This window comes from Cnephaeus nilssonii, assembly GCF_951640355.1.
Source record: "Cnephaeus nilssonii genome assembly, chromosome: 2".
Lineage (NCBI taxonomy): Eukaryota > Metazoa > Chordata > Mammalia > Chiroptera > Vespertilionidae > Cnephaeus > Cnephaeus nilssonii.
The window spans coordinates 14,212,915-14,231,685 of record NC_137073.1 but is presented as its reverse complement, the minus strand read 5'-3'; the positions used below and the strand labels follow the sequence as shown (position 1 = coordinate 14,231,685).

The 18,771-nt window shown below is 49.8% G+C and overlaps 1 protein-coding gene across 1 annotated transcript in view; it reads right to left on the bottom strand.

The window, feature by feature from the left end:
• The window catches only part of CRAMP1 (cramped chromatin regulator homolog 1), a 70,948-nt gene that overhangs the window by 17,344 nt on the left and 34,833 nt on the right, over positions 1-18,771 (bottom strand). Inside the window, exons 7-11 of the mRNA XM_079791570.1 lie at positions 9,774-9,859; positions 9,244-9,367; positions 7,142-7,223; positions 5,497-6,630; positions 2,332-2,512 (exon numbers count right to left, since the gene is read on the bottom strand). Of these exons, the coding sequence (XP_079647696.1) occupies positions 2,332-2,512; positions 5,497-6,630; positions 7,142-7,223; positions 9,244-9,367; positions 9,774-9,859 (1,607 nt within the window). The remainder of the gene's footprint in view (positions 1-2,331; positions 2,513-5,496; positions 6,631-7,141; positions 7,224-9,243; positions 9,368-9,773; positions 9,860-18,771) is intronic.

Sequence of the window (18,771 nt, the reverse complement as noted above, 5' to 3'; positions counted from 1 at the left end):
TAGTCTAGAAGAATCCTTAATTAAGAAAGAGGACGGATATTAAAGAGTACACCGAATTGAAAATTTTAAAAACAGAATGCAAAAAGAATATACAATCTACCAGCTAGCCCTACTATCGAGTACAGTGCCTATATCTGTGAGAACAACCAATTCACAGTATGCTGCTGCCCTCCTCATGAATTATAGCAAGGAAACAGGATAAAGGTGGAGAAAACAAAACTAAGAGCTGCAGGAGGTGGAGAACCTGACACAGCAGCAGCCCAGTTTCCTTAAAGGTCCCTATGAAGTGCTCTCAAGGAAATGGAATCTTTGAGCACTTAACAGGCGGCTATTTTCAACACAGTAAGTTAGAGAAGACATAATGCTAATAACATTCACTGACCAGAAAATAACCCTAGAGCAGGGATGTTTAAATTTGTTGCCACAAGTATTTTTAAAACATGCAATATCTGAGTATTTAGTCAGGGGCACTAACCTCTTCCCTTAAAATGTCAAATAAAAACAATGACAACAGCCAACACAATAGCTGTCCATGTGAATGAATCAAAATTATGCTTTTTTTTGGTCAGATTGGCAAAAAAAGTATTTTTTGGTGTGCCACAGAACTTTAGTAATTAGCCGAGACCGGTTTGGCTCAGTGGATAGAGCGTCGGCCTGCGGACTCGGGGGTCCCAGGTTCGATTCCGGTCAAGGGCGTGTACCTTGGTTGCGGGCACATCCCCAGTGGGGGGTGTGCAGGAGGCAGCTGATCGATGTTTCTCTCTCATCGATGTTTCTAACTCTCTATCCCTCTCTCTTCCTCTCTGTAAAAATTCAATAAAATATATTTAAAAAGAAAAAAAAAAGAAAGAATTTTAGTAATTAGTTGATGTATGCCATCAGATGTAAAAGGTTGAAAATCGCAGCCCCAGAGAACCGTTAAAACACCAGGCACTAGGTCTCTTCAGCCAAAAAGTTACTGCAGGTTTTGGGGCACCCATCTAGACCAGAGTAAGATCAGAGGCAGGACCGCCTCGCCTCTTGTATGATGCACACTGGTCACCATTGCAGAGACCAGGACAGCAGAGGCTCCTGTAACTCTTCATGCCTGGGGTGGAGGCCTTCCTGGCCACAAGACTCGAAGGAACATGCCAGCCCTCAGCCCCGCTGTCCCTGTATCCCCATCTCATCAGGTCGGTCTCAGGAAGAGTTACAAGACTTTGCTGGTCAAGAGGAAGGAAGGCTCAAGTGCAGTCGGCATAGCCTTACACCAGGGACACACAGGGCAGGGCCGCAGAACACATGCACGTTTCTTTTTCTAGACACGGCAATTATTAATGTTTTACTATAAAAATACTAAGCAAGGCCGGGCTGGTGTGGATCAGTGGTTGAGTGTCGACCTAGGAACCAGGAGGTCACAGTTTGATTCCTGGTCAAGGCACATGCTTGGGTTGTAGGCTCATTCTCCAGTAGGGGGCGTGCAGGAGGCAGCCCACCAATGATTTTCTCTCATCATTGATGTTTCTCTCTTTCCCTCTCCCTCCCTCTCTGAAATCAATAAAAATATACTTTAAAAACACACATTTATTTCCTCAAAAACATTAAAAAAAAAAAAAAAAACTAAGCAAGGAAAACTGATGCCTCGGGGAAGCAAGTCAGGTTGATCCTGGTTTTATGTACCCAGTAACCCAAATAAGGACCCTGAATTAAAATGTCACCCAGATATACAACTGGGGCCAAGGAACACAGTGGACTGGCAGGTCAGACCGTCTCTTTCCAAGGTTTGTGTTGTTTTGCTGGGACTTCCCTGAACTTGGGTTTCTTTACTCGAATATTTTAGGTGTAAAGAAAAACAGTCTCATGGACAATAGGGTGGTGAAGACCTGTGGGGGTGGGTAGGGGCTGAGTGGAGGTTGTGTGTGTGTGTGTGGGGGAAACGTCTCTGTAATATAGTCAACAATAAAAAAAAATATTAAAAAAGAAAACAGTCTTTAGAAGATTCAGAAAGAACCTACCCTTCTCAGCCTCTAAACCTCCAACTCAGCATGTTATGGAGGCTTCTGCTGCCCTCACAAAGCCCAATCCCCCCAAAGTGAATGGACTGGCAAGGGCTACCCCATGTTTTCCACTGGCTCATGCACCCTAGGACCCAAAGCCCTTGGTGACAGGCCCACATTCACCCTCCCTTTGAGGAAATGGTGATTTCCGTTTTCCTCACCTCCCCGGCGGGACCATGGCTGACTGGGGCCAGGCCTCAGGAATCCCTGTGCCTTAAGACCTGGCACAGCCCCCATGCCCTAGCAGGGCACCCAGGATGGTGGGCCCTTGGTCAAAGTGGCTGCCGAGCCTCACCTGAGGAGGGACAAGGCGCAGAGCTGGGAGAGAAGGTCTTGCTGTTGCGAAGGGCAGACTGGTTTCGAGGGCAGCGGGGGCTCCGGGAGCTGATGTTCACCACCTTCCCAGGGGGGGTCGTTGATTGTTCCTCCTGGGCGGGTCTCGCTGAGGCCATGGAGCTGGTGTTCGATTCTGGAGCCTAGGACAGAAATGGGCAGAAACAACAGCCAAACTCAGCCCATGAACAATGGTTCTGGAATGAGTGCCCAGGAGCAGGAGGCACAAGAACTCCCTGAAATCAGTTGGACAGCAAAGGCTAAGCGACCACATTCCACGATGGCAAGGTCAGCATCCCCGCGTCACTCAGCAGTGCCAGCATTTAAATCACCAGTCAGGTAGGCACTCAGGGGAACCAGGGCTCTCCCTCCTGAAAACTCTGCCCTCACTGCCCACAGGCAGGTGGCATGGACTGGCAAACCATCAGTAAGTGACTAGAGGAAGGGGGAGGGGGGACATATGGCTGAAAGCAGTGAGCATCCGGCCTGCCAAGGAAGGGGTCTAGCTGCCAGAAGACGCTGAATTGCAGGGGACTGCAACTAGCCTTTAAAAAAACAAACTTAAGACAACTGCCATGGCCTCTTCTTATGGCAAGTAGAAAAGACATACAGATTTAACTTCTAGAATGAAACGCAATCACAGCTGAAGAGCTTCCTGCTGAGTCAAATCCCAAACCCCAGGGGTTTCACAGACTGCTGCCTGAGGGCACTGCCTCCACTCTTGAGTCCTCAACAGAGACACTCCCTTCCACCCAGCTCTGTTCTCACCCTGGTGACTTAACCAACCCTGACCTCCACATTCTCCTAGGTACCCACACCCAAGGCCCACTGGGGGACCTTCCAGTAAATTACAGAACCCATTATCCACACTCAGCACAGCCTCACCTGCTCTGCTTGCTCAGAGGCCCCATGCCTCCTCTGTACCTCCCATGGCCCTTCAGCCACCAGCCCTGACACACCTTCTCCTTTCCATGGGAGCCCTGCCCTCTAATGCCCCCCATCTCTTCCTGCTTAGGTTATTCAATCTGACTCATTATTCAACTGTCCAACTGAGTGCCCAGCCAGACCCCCAGGGCACTTGCTCTTGTCAGTGATTCACCCAAACCTCAGCAGGAGGGAGACCAAAAGGCCAGGCTATCCATCTCTAATTCAAGGTTCCCATTCTCAGCTGGGGCCTCTGGTCAGCAGCTCTCATACCTGAGAAGCATCAGTATCACCTGGTAGAGGGTGTCAACACGGTCTATAGCCTGGCCGGTGTGACTCAAGGGTGAGTGTCAACCTATGAACCAGGAGGTCACAGTTCAATTCCTGGTCGGGGCACATGCCTGCTTGGGTTGCAGGCTCAATCCCCAGTGGGGGACGTGTAGGAGGCAGCCAATCAATGATTCTCTCTCAACACTGATGTTTATATATCTCTCTCCCTCTCCCTTCCTCACTGCAATCAAGAAAAATATATTTAAAAACAACAACATGGTGTATAAGGCCCCCAGAACCTGCATCTCTAACAAGCTCCCAGGTAAAGCCGAGACTGTTGACAGTGGACCCACTTTGGGAACCATGACTCTGAGCACTCTGCTTTGTGTTATCTGCAACAGTATTTCCAACCTGCTCCACTCTCCTCTTCAGTTGAGGAAAAGGCCACTACCTCAGCCGTGTTTCCTCCAGCCTTCTCAGGAGCCAGTCCAGCTTGGCCTCCTTCCATAAGGTACTGGACATACTCATGTGTCCCCCAGTCTCTTTTCCTGACCCCCTCCAAAAGACAAACTTGAAAACGTTTTTAAACTCATAATCTCTGCCCAGTCACCCTAGTATTGCCCATGCCTGACCGAGGGGCACCTCCATGCTGTGAAATCCAAAGGCCATCTCTCACCCTCAGGCCTTGCCTCACCAGCCTCTGCAGCATCCAGCCAGTTCCCACACACCTCTCTCACGGCACTGATTCACTTCACCTGCTCTACTGAGAGCCTCTGTGCAAGCATTGCATGGGGCACAACTGAGAAAACGGAGAGGAACCTGGTGGGAGAGTCACACCAGAAACCAAGGCAGAATAGCAAATTCACAGACTGTCTATTCAGGAAAGTGGAAGGTGTGGTGTGTGCTCTCAGGCACCACTTACACTTGGTACTGACTGAATCAGTACTGAGGGGTGCACAGTGAGCCTGAAGTCCTGGCCTGTCCCCCAAAGCCACAGCATTCAGCTCCCTCAGCTGTTCCTCCTGGAACCTATGAGCCTCCAGGCTTCTAATCACCACTCACACACTGCTATTTCGGGAACAGCCTGCATTAGGACTCTGCTCTTGTGTCCAGAAGATCCTACAAGACTTTTCCATCAGCAAAAGTCTCTGCCCCATTTGCAGCTCTGCTAATCGGCCTCCCCTGGTTGGGGTCACAAGCCATGGCCTGCCTGGCATGACTACCCCCTCCCTGGGCCATCATGGTCACTCCCTGGGCTCAGGGATCACCCACTCACTTGGACCCTCCTGAGGGTCCTTCAACTAGCCGTCTCCTGGACAGCTACCCATGGAGGTCGGCCTGCAGAGGTTTCCTGGGTGTAGCCCCACAAAGCTAAGCCCCACACGGTGCAGCTCTCAGCCCCAGCATTTCATTTGTTGCCTCCCAGCTCCATTCCCTTCACTGAGGCTGTGCCACCACTATCCTCCCAGGACAGCCATTCTAAAGTGCAAACTCGACCTTGTCATTCCTTTGCAGAAACCTGCAACACTCCTGACACCTAAAGCCCAGTCTGGCTCAGTCCTGGCCGAGCCTGCCACCTCACCTCTGCACACTGACGCCTTGGCTGGCACGCTCAGGGCTCAGCAGAATCACTGGAGCCTAGCAAGGCCCAACAGGCATGGCCTGTTGGTCGCTGTCCTCTTTGGAGCCCTGTGTGAGCCTAGAAGGAAAGGACAGGGCCCTTGTCTGGCAAGAAGCCAAAGCCCCGGCCTGTGCTCAGCATGGCCTCGCTCAAATGAATGAAACCTGGTCTGTGGAACCTCTGCCTCTCTGGTCACTGAGGCCCCTGCCTCCTGCCCTTCCCTGAGGAGCCTGTGGACTCCTGGCCACCTGCTATGTGGCTGGGCCTGATTGCCCTCTGGGTGCCAACAGAGACGTGCCGACACTCACTCACCAGTCTGGGGTTGACCTCAGTGGAGATGAGCTTCAGGAGGCAGCTGAGGAGGCGCTGCTTGTGAAAGGCGGCAGGTGGGGAACCACCAGGGGCCTGGCCCTCAGGGCCCAGCTCGGCCAGCCAGTCGTACTCCAGCTGCAGCTTGCTCGGCTTTCCCATCATGAGGTAGACTTCGGCCAGTGTCAGGCTCTCGGAGGTCTGCAGGTTCCAGCCCTCTTCACGGAGCTGCTGGGCCAGCCGGCTGGCAGGGACATCTTTTGGAGGCTTGGCAGAAGGCTGTCCCTGAGGTGGCGGGGGGTCCGAGGGGCTCACCTTCTCCTGGGGCTCCTCTGCAGGAGCATCTGCTGAGTCTTTAGTGCAAACATCTGGTTGGAGCCCTGGGCTGGGCTGAGGCTCCAGGCCAGATAGGCTACGGACAGGAGACGGTGCCCTGGTCCGGGCAAGGTTGGCCACCTCTGCGCTGCTGGGGGCTTGAGTCTCTGGGGAAACACACGCTGAGAGCCGAGAGTCTGCACAGTGGCACGGCTCAGGGAGGATGAGGTCCTGGCAGGACTTCATGTAGCGGGGGAAGGGGTCTAGGAGAGAGAGATCGTCCTCCAGCTCTGGGAGCTGGCCACAGGCACAAGTCGTGGCCCTGGGCTCTTGTGCTGGGCCGTCCCCAACCTCTACAGGAGCTGCCGTGGGGGTCTGTACCCCAGCATCCTGGAGCCCAGGGGGAAGCCTGTCGGGAGCGTTCGGGCTGCTGAGGCTTGGGGCAGCCCCCTCCCCAAGGGCACTTTCAGGGGAACTCTCTCCAGAGCTCTGAGAAGTGTCCATGGAGGGAGGAGGCCGCCCCCCGCCCTTGCCTTCGGTGCCGCTCCTTGGGCACTTCACCTGGCCCCTGGCTGTACCCTGCCCACTCTGGATGCCCAGGATCTGAGCTGGAGGCAGCGTGTGGGCATCTTTGGAGCTCTGTTTGCACCGGCCACCCTCCTGCCAGTGCACCGTGCAGAAGGCCTTAGAGTGCACCACACGGGCCACTCCTGGAAGTGGGGTCAGCGTACAGTTCTCCCCTGGGAACAGGTGCAGCATTACTTTCTCCTGTGACGGCTCCACAAACGAATCCTGCAGCTGCCGCTCCGCGAGCGTCTTTCGCTTAGCGCACTGTCAAGGAACCACCTGCAGCAGCACCCGCCCCTGGGCATCACAGGACCTTGGGAAAGGCATGACTCAGGTATTTCCTTCATTAGGAACCTACTCCCAGCACACACTGTTCTGGCTGTTGACTGGGCAGGGCTTGGAGCTGGCTAAGGAGAAGTCTGAAACTACCCTTAGTCATTTGATCAACCTGCTCCCAGGGATGCTTGGGCCTTACCCCATGGGCCAGATGGTAGTTACTCACCACATGGAGGGCTGCTGTGACAGAGTTCTAACACTGCCAGGTCTAAAACGGGACCTCACCCCTGAAACTCAGAGGACAAGGGGCTATGGATTTTAGTTCTGGCTGTACACTGTCTCCCAGCATAGCTGCTACACCACATGGGCCCTAGTGCAATCCTGGGAGAGGCAGGACAGACACCATTCTGAAGCAGCAGATGCTGTAGATGGTGGTGGTGCGGGGGTGGGGGTGTGTGTGTGTGTGTGTGCTTTAGTAGGAAAAAGATACAATTCGCACTTCATGGAGCTCCCACTTCTGCTTCAAAAATTCAATGAGGCTGGAGACCTTGCGATGGAGCTCCACGATCATCCTACAAGAAACAATAGATCGGGTGAGGCCGCACGCCCCTGGGTCTGGGTGAGGCTGGGTCCCGGGTCCGGGCGAGGCCGCGTGCCCCTGGGTCCGGGTGAGGGCACGTGCCCCTGGGTCCGGATGAGGCTGGGTCCCGGGTCCGGGTGAGGCCATGCCCCTGGGTCCGGGTGAGGCTGGGACCCGGGCCCGGGTGAGGCCGCATGCTCCCAGGTCCGGGTGAGGCTGCGCACCACTGGGTCCAGGTGAGGCCGCGCGCCCCTGAGTCCGGGTGAGGCCACGCGCCCCTGGGTCAGGGTGAAGCTGGATCCTGGGTCCGGGTGAGGCTGTGTGCACCTGGGTCCAGGTGAGGCCACGCGCCCCTGGGTCCGGGTGAGGCCGCGCCCCTGGGTCCGGGCGAGACCAAACCAGAGGGAGTCGGACCTGCATTACCACCATTTGTCCACCATCCAGAACTGAAAAGTCAGTGCCGACATGTACACATAAGGAATTGGTGGACATTGAAATTGGGTCTCAAAAGAACTGTTGGTCCAGAAAGAAACTCACTACAGACTGATTCATTTGCCTGTCAGCATAACTATTATTGCTCGTCTCACATTCGGTTCTTATAAGTATATTTCTAGTAACACATGATCTCACTCATCTAGGGGAAATGATGAACAACATAGACTGATGAACAAGAACAGACCCAGAAACAAGGAGGCATCGATCGGACTGTCGGGCCTCAGAGGGAGGGTAGGGGAGGGTGGGGATCGCGGGGAGAGATCAACCAAAGGACTTGTGTGCATGCATACGAGCCTAACCAATGGTTAAGGACAACAGGGGGTTGGGGCATCCGTGGGGAGGGGTGTGGGATGGGAATGGGGGGATGAGGACAAATATGTGACACCTTAATCAATAAAGAAATTTAAAAAAAAGAAAATTTTGAAAAGAAAAGAAAAAAAGAAACAATAGATGGGAAGAGGAAAGCTGTTACCATGGGGATGGAACCTTCTGAAGAGCCCCGAGACTGCTGGCAGCAAGTCAATGCCATAAAGAGTAAAGGCATCTAGGAAAGGTACCAACGTGGAGCCAGAACCACGATGACGCCTGTTCTTAAAAATGAACCTTTTTAAATTGAGTAACTAGAGACTCATACAAAACTGCAAGAAGATAAAGCGGAGACCTATGTACCCTTTACAGTGCAAGATCTCACCCAGAACATGGACCTTGGCACAACCCACCAAACTATTCTAATAAGCACCTTTTGAGTTCAAGAAGGGGAGGTCTGGCCAGCCTTAATTAACCCCCCCAAAATAAAAATACATATGGGAGGAATGAAGCACGCACACACTACAATGTGGATGCTCAGCACCTTGAAAACATGATGCTCAGTGAGAGGTCAGAAAGAAAGGACTACAATATGAGATTCCACTTATGCCTAATGTCCAGAACAGCCAAATCTATAGAGACAGAAGGTACATTTGTGATTGCTGGGGGCCAAGGACCAGGGATGGGGGATGAGAAGCACCTATTTAGTGGATACCAGGTTTCCTATTGGAGTGATAAAAATATTCTGGAACTAAATAGAAATGGTAGTTGTACAATACTGTGAAAGTACTCAAGTGTCCTGAATGGGATACCTTAAAATGGCTAATGTTTAATTCTATGTTATGTAACTTTTACTCAATCTATAAAAATAAAAATGTGTAACGGGAAAATGGTCTGTACTCACAGTGGTGCCCCATCCACAAATCAGATACAAAACTTTAAGGAATGGTAAGAGACAAATAGAAAGGGAATGGGGGAAAAATGCTATAATCATCAACTTGCTAATCACGACATCTTCCTACATCCGCTCCTGGCCTGCGAGACTCATGCCTCCAGGCCCCCAACAGTACACTACCCCACACCCTAACCCCATGTAATTTTGGAGCACAGAGTAAAATCTGCTCACTCAGGAGTTCACGAGGGAACCCAAATACCACCCTCTGTTCACATCCCTCCCAGCTGGCTCCCTACCAAACTCCAAAGGCATTTACCTGAGCCTGGGGTTCTGGGAGAGGCTCTGTACGCGGGCCCAGGCATGATTGTTCCTTGGCTGTAGCTCTACGGGGACTCTCAAGGGCAGACGCACTGGCTTCTGGTCCTCTTCATCACTCAAGCCTGCGACAAGAAGGGGCTGTGAGAACCTGGCCAATAGACTGCCATGCAGAAGGCAAATTGCTTGGCCAGACAACTCAACTCAGTCTGGAGGAGCCGTGGACAAATGGCCTGGGAGGCGAAGCAAAGCTGGCAGAGAAGCCCACAAGAACTTGTGCCTAGAGAAGTGCCAACATGGTCACTAGGGTACCCGCAAAGCCGGGACAAGGATTGGGCCACACGAGGCCACGGGACTCCCTCCTGCCACCACTAACACTCCATCTGAATGCTGTGAGTAGACACTCTGCTTTGGACCCAAGAATTGCCCATGGGTTTAGGAATGCTCGGACACAGAGCCTGGCCTATCAATTGCTAAATGGGGCAGAAGAGAACACACCCTCGACCCCACCCCAGCCCACCTTCTACGTACCATCTGGGTCACAGAGCTTCTTCAGGGCTCGGCACATGGGTGCTTTGATTCGCAGGTTTCTTCCTTTGTAACGCACTGTGGTGGCCCTGGGAAGATTTTTAAGGAAATGCTGAGACCTCTAAATGAAAAGTAGCTCCCTGTCCTATGCAGGGAGGGCCCTGGCTGGGCGCCCATCCTGGCCTTCAGAGTTCCTGCTCAGCCCCATGGCTCTGGATGTCCAATACTTTCCCACTCACACCTCACCTGCAAAGGGGATGCCTGCCATTCACAGAAAACTTGCCCTGCCTCCTGCCTAGTGATGGGTGCAGCATCAGCTGCTGTCTGACCCCCTGGAAAGCCCATGACAGTGAGCCCTACTCAGATACCAGATGATGTACCCTTCTCTCCTCTTCCTCCTCAGGGTACCTTGAGAGTAGGTTTCAGCCCATCTCTATGTGACCTCAACCCAACTCTAGGAGACCACATCTCCACGTCAGCAATGTCCCCCACTACCTCTGTAAACCATACTGTTGGGGCCTGGGGTTATAAGGCACTCACAGCCAGCAGGCACGAGGCATCAAGTCAGTGGGCCTGCTTCAAGTATGTCTGTCATAGCTGAGGTGACACTGTGAATACTGCTGTGGCAGTACTTTATATCCTATCTAATAAAAAGGGGATATGCTATTTGACCCTCACACCATCACAAAGATGGCGGCACCCACAGCCAATAAGAGAATATGCTAATTGACTGTCACGCCCTCAAAGATGGCATCCCCCAGTCCCCTCAGCCCCCCAGGGCCAGCCCAAGGCAGAGGCAAGCCTCGGATGGCAGCTGCCCAGCCGCTCAGGGCTGCCTGAGGCTCAGGTAACCAGGGCTGGCTGAGGCTTACGCTGCCGGCAGTGGCAGCAGCACAGGTGTGATGGGGCTTCACCTTCCCCTGATTGCTGTGTTGCCTCCCGCCCCTGAGGGCTCCCGGACTGTGAGAGGGGGCAGGCCGGGCTGAGGGGACGCCCCCTACAGTGCATGAATTTTCATGCACTGGGCCTCTAGTAGTGTTTCAATTAAAGAAATATTATAAATGAGTACAAGAGCCACAAAAATAGTTTCTTCTAATAAACACACTTAGAATGCTTTGGAATTACTCAATAAGGGTAGATTGTTTTTAAAAAATGGCAGTCAAGTTGAGTGTGGGCAAGACAACTATGAAAGACTGAGGGTGACCTGGAAGCACTCTGCAGTCCCACTGCCATGTATTTCTATGCTCGTTCCACTTGAAAATGCTGAATCCCAAGTGATGCATCTTGACTAGAGCTTCTAAGATAAAAACAACCCAGAACTCTGAGGATGGGCCCTGTCAAACAAAAGGCCTTGGCCAGCCACCCTATGTCTGGTAAACAAATGTAGGTTTCTGTTTTACAAAAGTTTCGAGGTCTGTGTATAGTGTTTTATAACTCTGTTTTTTGTTTGTCTGTTTTCTAGAGGCAAACATATAACCTATTCTTTTTATTTCTATTTAAAACCAAGTCATCTTACCAAGTGGATCTGCAGACAGGGGAAGAGAAACCATGTCCAGGAAAGGTTTATGCTTCTGTTCTCCAGCACCCACACAACAGGGAGGTTTGCTTATGTTGTGCCTATATAATGGGTGTCATGAAGTTTTATGACTCTATTTTAACCAACTTTTTAAATTGGCTAACTCCCAGCTGTGGCCCCAGGAAGCCAGCCCCCCCCACCCCCCCAATTCTGTCAGGAGGCGCAATTCAGAGAGGGTAAGAGTCCACATCAACAACCACCACACTCCACTGAGACCAAAGCTTGAGTTTTAGCCACCTGAACTCATGGGAGATCCAGGGCCACAAGGTGCTACCGAGGAGGGGATTGGGAGGAGAGCTTTAAAGCAGCAGTAATTAAGCACCAAGTCGATTCTTAGACAACCTCCTCCAATAAAGGGCTCTGGGGACAGGTGGACTTTTCTGCCCATCACCACTTTTTGTTGCATCTGCCCCCAAACAAAACAAAACAGTAGCAGGCAAGACTTAAAGAGCAGGTGGAGCTGTGTCATGTGGCACCTGTGTTTGTGATGATCACATTTTCCATCAAACTGCTATTTTGTGACTTTCTTTTTTTTTTTAAAGTGAAATTGAGCAGCCCCCTTTTTATGACTAGATAACCATCCCGAGAATACAATTCCTTTCCTTTTCTCTCAAATGGAAGCTCTATGAGCACCCTGAATTTGGAGCCTGTACAAGGTAAAGACATGTTCAAGCTCACACAGAAAAGGCCTCTCAAGGCCTGGCCCCGGTCCTGGGACATGATCTGTACTCCTCACCCTCACACACCAGCCCTGTGGCTGGAAGACAGGCGAGACTACTGACAGGCCAGGCCAGCTTGACCTATGATGGGATGTAACAAAACAGAGGATTCTATCTGAACCCCTGCACTTGAGTGTTACTTTGACAAAACAGGCAACAGAATAATCCCTCTAAGTGCATGGGAGTCTGGCTTTCCATTCTGAGAGATTTATTTTCTTCTCTGCAAAGTTATTTGATAAATCCAATAAGCATGCTGCTGGGTCTGTGACCAATGTAATAAGATTTAATTTTGGAGCTTTTCTCAATTCATTTACTCTTTTATCTAATTCTATAATTTTATAACAAAAGGAGATCCACAGTTAATTGATAAAGGTCTGTAAGAGAAGCATAGACAGGAAGTTGGTTAAATACTCAATACGTTTTGGTCTTAAACCAAGGCACTGTACTAATTTCCCCGAATCTCTGTTTCACCTTTACAAGCTTTTCCCTTTGTACTAAAAAACTGATGTCTATTGGTAAAAGAATGGACACAAATCAACAGAACAGACTTAAAGGTCTTGAAAAAGACACACTTAGTACAGTCAACTGACCTCAGATGATGGTCCTTTATACAGAAAAGGCTGGGACAACTGGACACCCATAGGCCAAAAAAAATGAACTTAGGTATCAACTTTATATCATATAAAAAAAAAATCCAAAGTACAGCATGGATTTAAACGTCAAACTATAAATATTTTAGAAGGAAACAGGAACCTCTTTGTGACCTTATTAGGCAAAGGGTTCTTAGATACAACACTTTAGTCCACAAAAGAAAAGGATGGCAAATTGGACCTAATCAAAACTAAATACTCTGCCCTTTGAAAAACACTAGTAAAGAGAATGACCAGACAAATCACAGAGTGGAAGAAAATATTTACAAATCACCTATCTGATAAAAGACTGGTGTCTAGAACAGCGATCGCCAACCTTTCGGACTCGGACCACCGGTTGGCGATCGCTGCTCCAAAGGTTTCCTTAAACCAGCGATTGCCAACCTTTCGGACCTCACAGACAACCAGTGGTCTGTGGACCACTGGTTGGCAACCGCTGGTCTAAAATATATAAAGAACTCTCTAAACTCAAACATAAGAAAATAGGCACAAGATTTGAACAAACACTTCACCAAAGAAGATATCCACAAATGGTAAAGCACAAGAAAGATGCTCAACATCCTTAGTCATCACGGAAATGCTCATCAAAACCACAATGAGCCCAGCCAGCATGGCTTGGTGGTTGAGTATTGACATATGAACTAGGAGGTCATGGCTGGATTCCCAGTCAGGGCACATTGCCCAGGTTACAGGCTCCATCCCCAGTATGATCTGCAGGAGGTAGCCAATCAATGATTTTCTCTCATCATTGATGTTTCTCTCTCTCTCCCTCCCCTTCCTCTCTGCAATCAATAAAAATATATTTTAAACACACACACACACACAATGAAATACCACTTCACTCCCACTAGGATGATTCAAAAGGAGCTACTGGAACTCTCCCTGGAAAGTTCTGGCAGTTCCATACAGAGTTAGGCACAAACTTACCATCTCCTCCCCTGAAGATGTGCCCAGGAGAAAAAATGTTTAAAGTTGCTTATTTTCTATAAACAGCCCTGTCCCTCTGGTGGATGTATAAACAGACCACGAAACAGCCACACTGGAGACACAACTCTGCAGGAAAAGGCATGACCGGATCCCATGCAGCCACATGGATGGATGTCAAAGTGTATATTGCAGAGTGGAAGATGCCAGCTTCAAAAAGGCCACCCATACTGTCCTATTTAGATGACATTCTGGGAAAGGCAGAAGTACGGGGGACGGAGAGCAGCTCAGTGGTTGCTGGGGCCAGGCATGGGGAAAGGATGATTACAGGACAGCACAAGGAAACCTTCGATGATGGAACTCTCCTGTATCTTGATTGTGGTGGTACACAACTCTACACATTTGTAAAAACTCAGAAATGTAAGTAAAAGAAGCTAGTCTGAAAAGGCTACCTGCTATATGACTCCAACTCTGACTTTATTGGAAAAGGCAACTATGAAGACTGTACAAAATCAGAGGTTGCTAGGCCGCAGGGAAGAAAGAGATAAATCGGTGGAGCACAGGGCCTTTCTAGGCAAGTGAAACTGCAGGATCCTGTAACAGTGGAGATAGGACATTATGCATTTGTCAAAACTCATAGAATGTACACCATCAAGAGTGAACCCTAATTGAACTGTGGACTTGTGAACCCTGAGAAAGAAGACACCTATTAAAAAGGTCTCCTCGTGGCTAACTGGGCTCAAATTTTAAGAAAACCGAACCTCGCCCTGGCTGGTGTGGTACAGTGGTTAGAGCTCCATCCTATGCACCAAACGGCCACGGGTTCGATTCCTGGTCAGGGCACATACCCAGGTTGCAGGTTCAATCCCTAGTTGAGGTGCAGGTGTGCGGCAACTGATTGATGTTTTTCTCTCTCTAGTCTCAATGAAAAATGTCCTTGGGTGGGGATTAAAAAAAAAGAAAAAGAAAACAGAGAGCCTAGTAGCTATTTGTACAAAGGAACCTCTCATGCAAACTGCACTTTAGGGAGAAGCCAGCACTGAATTGCCTGCTTGCACTGTGTTTCTGCCATCTGAGCCAGCCCTTATAAAGAAGTTCCTGGAATCCCATTTCAACCAATAGAACTGGTTTTCCCCATTCAATTGGAGCTGTGCAACTCCAACCAACCAGAGCAGCTCTATCCTGACCAATCAGGACACTGCCTTTTGAACTAATCAAACTGTAAGGATTTGGAGTCCTCATTTGCTTGTAAGAGCAATCAGTGACAAGGGGAGGGGACTTCTATCCCTATTAGCCAGCTCCCTTCTGACTCTGAGAGCACACTTTCTCCTTCCTCTGACTACTAAACACTGTTTCCCTGGCTGAAGATGTCTTGCTGAGCACAGCAGCCCAGGCTAGAGCAGACGAGCACAAAACCGAGCAGACCAAAGCACCGCAGAGCAGACCAGTGCAGTGCAAAGCACACTGGCAAGAAACAGAGCATACCACCAAGGAGGACAGCAGAGCTGTCTAGTTGGAGAGGGGCCTGGCTATGCTATATCTCAACCAAGTTGTTTTGCTCTAAATAAAGTTTCCTTCTTTACCACACCCCAAATTGGGGGTTCCTGTTGGCACTGAATGATGCTAACAACCATCAACTAAAAGATTTTAGCTAATAATGCATCTATACTGGTTTATCAGTTCTAACAAATGTACCATTTAATATCAGATGCTCATAATGAGAACATGTGTAGAGGAAGGGGTATACAGGAAAACTCTGTACTCACTTTTCCTGTAAACCTAAAATGACTCTAAAAATAAAGTTTGTTTAAAAAATGGATGCAATGTACCCTGCCTTGCTCCTATATACGTAGAACTAGAGGAATGCTTTCATCCAGAATGAGGGGCTCTGCTCCCCTGAGACTCTTGCCAAGACCACCCAGATCCCCAGATCCCTATTTGGCCTGCAGAGGTGCCTGGCCCAACATCACCCCCACCCCCAAGCTCTACTCGTCACCCCTGCCCATCCCTGTTCACCGATTGCCCCCCCACACACCAACAAGATGATTCCGTGAGCTTCATTAGCTGCCCTGCCCCAGCTCTACCACCACTGCATATCCAGCACTCATACTTGTGCCACACGCTTTAAGGTACTTAAATCCTTCTAGAACTTATGATGAACATGCCAGACAGTAGGCTTTCTGCCTCAGATCTCTCTATGGCTTCAGATAGATAACTTTTCACTGAGCTGGCACACCACCTTATGTTGCTCCAAACCTTTTCTTGGGTGTCTCAAAGCACCTCTCCGAGAGATGACTATGTAACGGGTAGGGCACCTAAGCCCAGAGTAGTCAGGTGAGCAGGTGAGGCCCTTAAGAGCTGGAGGCACCCATTATGGGTTCCTTACAGCTGGCTCACTCAACACTGTATCTCAGAGGCAGCACTGCATTTGTCCACCATAGGCTAAAATTCTTGTTTATCTTTTTCACTATGTACTGAATGAGGGCTACCCAAGCTACCTTAACACTAGCCTCTACAAAAAAAAGCATCGAATTCTCTTGACTTCTACTGGTAAATTCAGTTGAAGGGTATGCAGGTGGCTGCTGTACTATTCTATCAATTTCTCTAATATTTAAACTTTTTTATGACAACACTAGAGGCCCAGTGAACAAAATTTGTGCATGGGGGGGGGGGGTGTGTGTGTGTCCCTCAGACCAGCCTGCACCCTCTCCAATCTGGGACATCCCTCTCACAATCCAGGACGGCTGGCTCCCAACCGCTTCTGCCTGCATCACCCCCTAACCACTCCCCTGCCGGCCTGGTAACCCCCTAACTGCCTTCCCTTGCTGGCCTGGTCGCCCCTAACTATCCTCCCCTGCAGGCCTGGTCACCCCCAACAGCCCTCCCCTGCTGGCCTGGTCATCCCTAACTGCCCTCCCATGCCGGCCCGATTGCCCCTAACTGCCCTCCCCTGCCAGCCCGGTCACCCCTAACTGTCCTCCCCTGCAGGCCTGGTTCTCTCCAACTGCCCTCCCCTGCCAGCCATCTTGTGTCCACATGGGGGCGGCCATCTTTGACCACATGGTATGGCCATCTTGTGTGTTGGAGTGACAGTCAATTTGCATATTACCGCTTTATTATATAGGATTTTCTGAAAGAGTAACAAAACAGTTGCCTTGCTTCTTAGATGCTCTTCTGTCTCAATGGAGAAAGCAGCTGGCAGCAACTAGCATCAACGTCCTTCTCTGCCCAGGACTGTGAGAGGGTCCCTGGGACTCAGACTGAGCAAGGCCTGAGGCCTGACCCGACATACCAGGCTGAAGTGGAGACCCTTTCTGAGCTACAGGCTGGTGAGGATTCTGAGAGGTAAGCACCAACAGCAGTGGTAGGAGCACTGTGCTGACGAGTCACAAATGAAGGATATGTGACATGTAGACTTTGCTATTTCAAGTGAGGGTGGCATCGGAGCTTGTAGTGAAGGATAAGTAGGCGCTTGTGACCCAGGGGAGGGGCAGCAGTGGTCAGAAGGAAAGCCCCATCCCTCAGCAGCACTCCTGAGCCCTCGACATCAGGCACTGTCATGGGGCCTAGGAAAAGAATCTGCAGGAGAGAAGCAGAGGGTGCCAGGCCTTCTGCTGGACTCTCCTTCAGTCCAGAGCCTCTGGGCTCTGCTGGAGCCAGATCCTGATGGTGTTTGACCCCTGTGGTCTCCAGGCCTCACTGAGGGACAGGTTCCCCTCACACAACCCTGCAAAGGCTCCTATAGGGTTTTGCCAACAGCATCCACTCACAACAAGGCCCAAACAAGCCTTAAGCCACATGTTACATTTTTGTTGCCAGAAATACAGATAAATGTTATTTTTGTAAATATATCCCCATAGAGAAAACTTGATCATAGCAATTTAAAACTAATAAAAGAACATCTTTCTCAATATGGAATTTTTCTTTTCTGATAAAAGTACATTCTTGTTAAATGTTTAAAAAAAAAAAAGTAGGAAGTAGAAAGTGGGGGCAACCATGTACCCACTACCCCAAGAGAACCCTGGTATGAGGTGTGGGGGTTACGTGTCCAAGTGACCTGCTTCGGCCATGCAGCCACACAGGTACCTGCTCGGCCTTGCTTCTGAAAACAATCCTGCCTGACACTGAAGCAGCTCTTCACTCTTTTTCTTTTCCTGCTTTTTAAAAACATATGTATTTTATTGATTTTTTTTCAGAGAGGAAGGGAGAGGGATAGTTAGAAACATCGATGAGAGAGAAACATCGATCAGCTGCCTCCTGCACACCTCCCACTGGGGATGTGCCTGCAACCAAGGTACATGCCCTTGACAGGAATCGAACCTGGGACCCTTCAGTCTGCAGGCCGATGCTCTATCCACTGAGCCAAACCGGTTAGGGCAGCTCTTCACTCTTGATACCCCTTTGCTAGCATGAGCACTGTTGTGATGTACATCCTCACAAGAACAGCTCACCCTGACCTAATTATTTCCTAGAGGTGCGACTACGGGGCCAGAGGGTTTACATACTTATGAGTGGGACATGTTACAAACTCATGGTCCTTCACTGCTGTTTGCAAACAGACCTCTCCCTGCAGTCGTGAAACATGATACCATTTCAATTTCCTTTCTTCTTACTTTGAGCCAAGTGGAGTGCGAATGGCACAAGGGAGGTTTTTGAGAAGGCTGGTAGTGTAACATTTATTGTTTTTTGACCTGTGTGGGACCACTTTGTGAAAACCCAGAAGTTGTGCACTTAGGGTCTATACATTTTCCTGCAGACTCTTCATATTTCAATTTAATATTAAAAGAAACTACACTGTGATTCTGATTGCAACTGCATGTATTTGTGGATTAATTTAGGGAGAGCAGACCTATTTATAGAGCCATGTCCCTCCATGCCATCAACCTGGATTATCACAGTTGGCGTAAACCTTGATCTGGCTGAGATTGTCCCTGTCAGGTGTCGCCACTCTATGCTCCTCACCACCCCCTTCCTATACTGTCATCTTTAGAAAGAAGTCACTTCGAACAGCTCACACTTAAGGGAAGGGAGCTATGCTCCCCTCCTTGAGGGGGGAGTATCTACATAAATTAAGTAGAATTCTTCATGGGAAATTTGCATTTTGTCCTCTATTTATTCATTCATTCATTCAT